This window comes from Mycetomoellerius zeteki, unplaced genomic scaffold, assembly GCF_001594055.1.
Source record: "Mycetomoellerius zeteki isolate Tzet28-1 unplaced genomic scaffold, Tzet1.0 scaffold186, whole genome shotgun sequence".
Taxonomy (NCBI): domain Eukaryota; kingdom Metazoa; phylum Arthropoda; class Insecta; order Hymenoptera; family Formicidae; genus Mycetomoellerius; species Mycetomoellerius zeteki.
The window spans coordinates 478,677-486,408 of record NW_017256818.1 but is presented as its reverse complement, the minus strand read 5'-3'; the positions used below and the strand labels follow the sequence as shown (position 1 = coordinate 486,408).

At 33.0% G+C, this 7,732-nt stretch overlaps 1 protein-coding gene across 3 annotated transcripts; it reads left to right on the top strand.

Annotated features, from left to right (window-relative positions):
• The first annotated feature begins 179 nt into the window (after nt 1–179).
• Nucleotides 180–7,369, top strand: polo (Serine/threonine-protein kinase polo). 3 transcript variants are annotated; one of them, XM_018446639.1, is made up of 8 exons: nt 180–261; nt 364–730; nt 2,317–2,541; nt 2,617–2,834; nt 3,145–3,440; nt 3,809–4,099; nt 4,782–5,182; nt 5,791–7,369. In XM_018446639.1, exons 2-8 carry the CDS (start codon nt 638–640, stop codon nt 5,986–5,988), a joined length of 1,722 nt encoding a protein of 573 aa, XP_018302141.1. In that variant the 5' UTR covers nt 180–261; nt 364–637; the 3' UTR covers nt 5,989–7,369. The 3 variants fall into 3 exon arrangements, with proteins under 3 accessions (XP_018302141.1, XP_018302140.1, XP_018302139.1); XM_018446638.1 differs by having other exon boundaries at nt 188–282; XM_018446637.1 differs by having other exon boundaries at nt 188–730.
• The last annotated feature ends 363 nt before the right edge of the window (nt 7,370–7,732 follow it).

Genomic DNA, 7,732 nt, shown 5'->3' with positions numbered 1-7,732 from the left:
CTAGTTCTTCCAATCGAATTCGCCATAAGCCATTGAGAGAGTCTCTATTCTCCATGAAAAAAATTATACGAGAAGTGAGGCCAATGACCGCACGGTGGCGCGCGTTTGCTCCCGCCGAGCCACGTGACCCAACCGGCTCGCGCGGCGATTGGTTGGCTATGCGTCATTTAAACCAGCGAGCCGTTGGCGTTGCACGTCTTTCGCGACAGTGGAGTGCTGGTCGGTTTGAATTGAACAGAAGTACGGTGAGCAGCGAGTTCGGTGGGTGGTTCCTGCGGTACGGTAGGGTGTCCGCGCTCACGGCTGTTCACTCTTCTTTTGCTCTTCCCTTTAACATCCTCACCACGGTTCTTTTTCTCACAGAGACACGGAAGAACGATTGAGAGAACCGATCGGATATAACGTAAAGCAGTGCGCATCAGTCATTGAAGTATACGATAAACGCGCGAATCTCTGCCGGCCGGTAACGTGATTTTGGGGGGGCGAAAGCGCAGGTCGGGCTGGTCGGGATCCACGACACGACGGCGGCCACGGCGTGGCAAAAGTTGTCTGATAGCCGCACGGCGTCATCGAGTGATATCACGTTCGACGGTGATACGACAGCGGGTTTGCTTGCCACTGCGATTGCATCGTTTGCATGATGTCGAATGAGGAGGAGAGCACTATACCGAACGTGATATACGACGTGAACACTGGCAAGAGTTACATGAAGGGCCGGTTCTTTGGAAAGGTAAAGGAGCGATCACTGCGTCCTTGAGCTGCCTTCGCCTTCGCCTCGACCTTGCTCAGTCAGGATAGGATTACATTCGTGCGTTTTTGTTGTAACGACTTCAAGCCTGTTGATTGGCTACGAAATGGAGAGATCGGAGGATCTTTCTGTCTTGCAGTTAACAAGCTTTAAAAAATTTCTACGACACAAATGTTACCTTATCCTCGCGCTATCGCGTTCCTCACGAGTTTTCGCAATGCATATATATATATATATATACATATACGTGTAAACACGATCCTCCGACACTTGTTGCACTCATGCCGAGGACGCGATTCGTACGAGACGTGAGATGATTTGTAATTGTGAGAAAAGCTCGTAACGTTCGAGAAAGATTGTTTCAGCTCCCCTTTAGGGACTCCATAAATATTTGTATTGAAAGTTTAACTTGAGTCCATTTCTATCAATTCAGGTTACTTTTTAGAGGAGACAGTTGACACAAACGTCGTTCTGTCTTTCTTGGCATTCAATAAATAACAAAGATAAGACATATTTGTTTTCTAAAAGGCAAGCAGCCTCATGTTAGTTATTTTAATTTATCTATTTTTTATTTCTTTCTAGTTCTACTAGAAAATAGATAAAAAGTATAAGCCAAGATCTTAAACTAAGATTAATTTACCTTTGTAGAAATTGACATCACAAAATTGAGGAAGTTTTATGGAAGAAGATTACTTAATTATATGTAGTATTTAATTATATTTTATTATGTACAGTTAAATTTTTTCTATTTCTATATACCAATTTAGATTAGCTTTAATCTCTTAAGTTAACTTATCTTTATGTAATTCTTAGTAGGGAATGGAAAGTTACTTTTTAAAAATAACCAAGTTACAGTTACTTCCATTCCCTAATTATTAGAATAGTAAAAAAAGTAAGTTAAACCGAGATTAAAGTTAATTTAAATTGATAAAAATGAATATCAGAGAACTGAGAAAATTTTATGAAGGATTGCTTAAATGTTTTTTTATTATTAAAAATATTATATACATATATGTATGATGTGTAAATTACAACATTATGTCTACTCTATATTATAACAATCTAATTCCATTTTTATCTTTTGCTTTATATTGTGTTACTTTTCAGGTGCTAAATCTATTTTAAAGAAAAACTCTAGAACTTGTGTTAAAATTTGGAATATATATATATATAAAATTCTGTTTATAATTTTATATATTATATAATAAGATTAACGTCTGAAAGATTAGAATATATATATGTATAGAATATATGTGTTAAATTATACATGTATATTAAAATATGTGACATAAGTGAATAGAATTTTCTTGTGAATTTCTTTGTTATGAATTTTTAAAAATAAACATTAAATATACATATATATGGATCACTCGAATCATTAAAATATAATTACGTGCAGAAAATTATTTTATAATTAAAATATTGGTTTTTTCTTCTCTTTTAAAAAAGAAATTTGCTTTTCCCTTTCTTTTTTACAATTTTTATAATTTTTCCTTTTTATTTTTTTTTCGTTGTAATTTTTATAATTTTTCTTTTCTTTGTTTGATTTTATGTCCATTACTTCATAGGGTGGCTTTGCAAAATGTTACGAAATCACAGAGTCAAAGTCTCACCAGGTATTCGCGGGGAAAATCGTGCCAAAGTCACTGATGGCGAAAAGCAATCAGAGAGAGAAAATGACACAAGAGATTGCGATTCACCAAAGCTTGAGTCATAGACACATCGTTGGCTTTCACGGCTTCTTCGACGATAGCAATAATATTTACATCATCCTGGAACTCTGTCGCAAGAGGGTAACCATTTATAGCAGTACCTACTTTAAAAGTCAATGCCGATTATGACAATCTTATAATTGTTTAATGTTGTAGTCGATGATGGAACTGCACAAGCGCAGGAAAGCGCTGTCGGAATGCGAAACACGATACTTCATGAAGCAAATTTTAGAAGGAGTTTTTTATCTGCATCAGCACAGAATAATTCACAGGGATTTAAAATTAGGCAATTTGTTTTTGAATGATGATCTGCAAGTCAAGATCGGTGATTTCGGATTGGCGACCAAATTGGAGCACGACGGTGAACGGAAAAAGTAATTGTTATTTAAATACATCACTTATGATAAATGTGTCATCTTCTCTTTTCGTTGCTATAAACAATTCTATTAACGCTAAATCTGAAGAAATTAAATTATATTTTATATATTTTTAAGTTTTATTTTGTTATATTTTTTAAATGTTTAAATTCAATTACTAATTTTTTTAATTAAATGAATGTTAATAAATTATTAACGAACATTCCAACATATTTTGATGAGATTTTTACTCTGCTAAAAGTAAATTAATTTTATTATAATTACAAAAAATTTTATTGTATGATTTGACTGGTGTATTTTTCAACAGAACTGTCTGCGGTACTCCGAATTACATTGCTCCAGAAGTGCTCACGAAAATTGGACACTCTTACGAAGCTGATATATGGAGTATTGGTTGCATAATGTATACTCTACTTGTGGGAAAGCCGCCTTTCGAAACGTCAAGCTTGAAGGAGACATATTCGAGGATCAAACAAGTGCAGTACAAGACACCGCAACACATTGGTAAACCTGCCATGAATATGGTGGCGAACATGTTGCAATTGAATCCTTCAAAACGTCCATCCGTCTCCAAATTAATGAGAGACACATTCTTTACTTCTGGTAAGACATCAGTGTTTCAATTAAAATAAAATTATTTAATGTGGGTGTTTTTGTAATGTAATTTTGTTAATTATATAACAGACCTTAATGATATGTATGGGAACATAAATTATATTATTTTTTTTTTAATTAATTTTCTAATTTATAATAATAATAATAATTAGACAAGAGCCATTATAAAGCTGTTGTATTAAGTCGTTAATTTAAATTAATTTAAATTAGATTAGAGAAATTTAAGTTGATTTCTGCCAAATTTCTCTTAATTTCTCTATTGTTAAAGCGAATTGCGATATTGAATAATTTTTAATTTTTCTTTCTTATTATTTGTCAATGAAAAGAAAAAATAATTTTTTCTTTAAAAATTGCAGGATACTTACCAACAAGTTTGCCGCTCTCATGTCTGACAATGGCACCACGTTTGGACATGCTTGAGTCACACTGCAATCGTAAACCACTCGGTGAGATGAATCTCAACGGTTATACTGAGCAAGAGATCCTTTCCCGAGTACCGAACAGTCCATCACGAAAAACTAAGCCTAATGAAATCACTGAGCCACAAAGAGTCAACCTTGATATCAGGAAGATGCTTCAGACGTTGAAAGAGCAGATAGGTATCGTGTTGAGAACTAAGCCTGCTAGAGAGACAATTTCTTCAGCAGGTATGTTAAAAAATTGTATAGCTTCTGTTATATTATAGCTTAATAATTCTTGACAAAATAGAAATAATAAATAAATATCTTAAAATAATAAATATCTGTAATAATATTCAATATACATATTTTTCTCACCAAAGTTAACATTTTTAATGGGAAAAATCCTAAAAAATTTATGTCTATAAAAATTTTGTATATTTTGTAATTTTAGCTATAGTTAGAAATCATCACAAGAAAGCAATTATATCAATATTGCATTATCGTATTTTGCCAATTGTTTTGCTTTAACAATGTTCGATCTCGGTTGTTATTGAGCAGTTCTAGCGAAAAGACTTAATATACTTTTATTCCTGTACAATCAGTTATTATGATTATGAATAAATTTGCATTTAAAAATAATAGTATAAAATACATGCACATACTTTAATGATTGAAAATATTCAAACTCATTTTTTGGAAAATTTGATTTTTTGAATTATTTCGTTTTGACAAATGAGCAATATATAGGTACAATATACATATGTACAAATTACAGGTATATGTAAATATCCATGAACTTATTTTACATATATTTCTTAATAGAATATCATAATGCAAATAATGACTGGAATTAACTATAGTTCTTATATTTAGTGTTATTGTATTTAAAATATAAAATTATTATAAAAATCTTTAAAAATTTGCGCAGACGAATTGACTGATCCGGCAGCGCAACCTGTGATTTGGATCAGCAAGTGGGTGGACTATTCGGATAAGTACGGTTTCGGGTATCAATTGTCTGATGATAGCGTCGGCGTGATGTACAACGATGGCACGCGGTTGATCATGATGGCGAATGGTTACAATATTCATTATATCAATCGTGAGGGCGATGAGTTGTACTACACGGTCAAGGATTGTCCGATCAATCTTGAAAAGAAAATGAAACTGATGAACTTCTTTATGAAATACATGAATGAGCATCTGATGAAGGCGGGTGGCTCTATCACGGTGAAACAGAGTGACTCTCTATATAGAATACCTTATATACACCAGTGGTTTAGGACTCAGACAGCTGTGGTAATGCAACTGACCAATGGCACAGTGCAAGTAAGTGTTAATTAATCAACTATTTTTATGAAACTAAATATATCCATGTATGTGTATACATGTATATGTAAAAAGATAAAATAATGATTAATCGTCAAATTATGAATGCATCAGATAACTATTGAGATAATGATGACTTATATATATATATATTAATTGTTTATTGTTATTTCTCGAAATAAAAATTATGATCTCAACACACTTTTACTCTAAACCTTTACTTTCTTTAGTTTCCTCTAAAGCATGTTAGAGATGAGGAAACTCAAAACTTTACAGATTAATCTACATGGAGTCATGCATCACTCTCTATATAGTTATTATTATCTAATGCACTTATTAAAAGTAATATAATGTGATAATTTATTATTTTTATCTTATTTTTATGTTTTCTAAATTTTTCATAATTTTCATTTTTGTTTTGAAATAAAATGTTACTTTACACAATTTAAAATTCATTTATATATTTTTATCTATTTTAATACACTTTAAAACAAGAGTACTATCAAATGTAAATTGTCGTCTCACTGAGAATTCTTGTTATTGTTACGTTATAAGTATTGTTATGTTGCTCTTGCTCCGAGATAAATAAAACTTCATTTACTTCTCAGATCAACTTCCTAGATCATGCAAAGATCATTATGTGTCCATTGATGACGGCAGTTACCTATATCGATCACGACAAGAACTTCAAGACTTATAGATTCCAGACCATTCAGGAAAATGGTTGTTGTAAAGGATTGGCGGACAATCTGTTGTATGCGTATGAGAAGATCAAACTGATGCTGCAGAATTCTCATATTCGATAAAAAAAAGATGATAAAATCATCTATGCCACGAAAACCGAGAAAGAAAGAAGAGAAATAGCAAGTGCCGTGCCTCTCTTAGTACTATCAATTTAGAGGAACGCGACATATATGTATTTATTTTCTGATAACGCTGTTTTATAGCGAAAGAGAAAAAGACATTGATAAATAGAGAGAAAAAGAGAGCGAGAGAGAGAGAGAGAGAGAGAGATATGGACGAATGGAAGTCATGACCATACATGATTTTTTTTGCCCAATTTTTATACAGACGTATAGAATTTTGCTAGGCGATCTTTTTTCTTTCTTTTTTTTAATCATTTACGAAAGAGAGAGAGAGGACCAATCGCGCAACCAAGGTTAAACATTTCGCGAGAAGACATCCGACATCCTACCGTTATTAGGTATGTCGTACATATTACTTAAAGTCAATTGATTGGATGTCCTTAATCTTCCGTCTATTTTCAACGACTGAAATCGCGATTTCTAAAATCTCAGTTCTACTAATATTTAGGATTCTAAACTGAAACTCTTATTCATATATCCATCATAGAGTCCGGCCTATTGCCTTCGATTCTTATTAGGGATCTTTCGAGAGACTCATCGTTGATTCGCAATGACCGCCTAAAAGATACTCTGCTCTGACTTTGCAAGTGAATTAAATTCGATCCAGAGATTTAGCATCGTGTTTATCACAAGAAAAAGAAAAAAAAAGGAACGACGCGGTGTATGTGGGAATTGTGATTCGACTGTGAGTGGTGCAATCTAACGTCTGATTTCATTGTCGTAATCGAGATGAAAGACCTGCAAAGGCTAGTCCTACAACTGATGCAGTGTTTATTCTTCGCTTCCGAAGATTTGCTGAGAGCTTACACGCGGATCCGTTCGAAGCAATGCGACTTGGACCACCAAGCGATTGATAATCTCTAAACAATAGCTGTTAAATTGTAATAAAGACGGTGTGTAAATTTAGGCGCGTTTATCAAAGATGTTCGAGATGAGACTGTTCCAAACGAATTTTGACTTGTTTATGGCTTAAATGTTTCAGTTGTGATGTATCAGTAATCGAAAGTATGTTAATCATTTCAAGGAATTTAAGAACGAATAACAAATGACGATTAAATAAATTACATCGTGATTATTTCTTTTATCACTATTTCATTTACAGACACTTCACGTATTCAGTAAAGTAATACATCGGTCAGTTTAGGTCTATAAAAAATATAGTTTTTGTACAACACACCGCATATATGCAGAGATAATCGCTTATTCATCCTCAATTCTTGCACACACTCGTATAAAGGTAATTTCTACAAAATGAGTTTCGAAAGTACTTTTTATGGAACATTTTTGATTCCTAATTTAAGCTGCGCGTTGTTGCCAAAAAGACGGAGATGCAATATTGTAATTTCCTAATATAAAGGGTCTCTAAGCTGTTTTTTCATATTTACTTTTCTTTTATTACAAAAAAAGAAGATTACGAAACATAGAGATCCTGGGAAATTATAATATTGCACCTCTGCCTTTTTGGCAACAACGCGTAGCTTAAATTAGGAATCGAAGATGTCCATAAAAAGTATTTTCGAAACTTATTTTGTAAAAATTATCTTTATATGAGTGTGTGCGAGAATTGAGGATGAATAATAGCGATTATCTCTGTTAGCTTGTTAAAACTCGCTAAGATCAGATATTGTACGGTAAATAGTGATTAATTTTCGCTTAGAAGTTTCGTAGAATCGAAAAAGAAATG

Coding starts and splice junctions, on each gene's coding strand:
- polo (XM_018446639.1), top strand. CDS start 638: ATGATGTCGAATGAGGAGGAGAGCACTATACCGAACGTGATATACGAC. Junction 2,542..2,616: donor TGGAACTCTGTCGCAAGAGG/GTAACCATTTAT, acceptor TTAATGTTGTAG/TCGATGATGGAACTGCACAA. Junction 3,441..3,808: donor AGACACATTCTTTACTTCTG/GTAAGACATCAG, acceptor TAAAAATTGCAG/GATACTTACCAACAAGTTTG.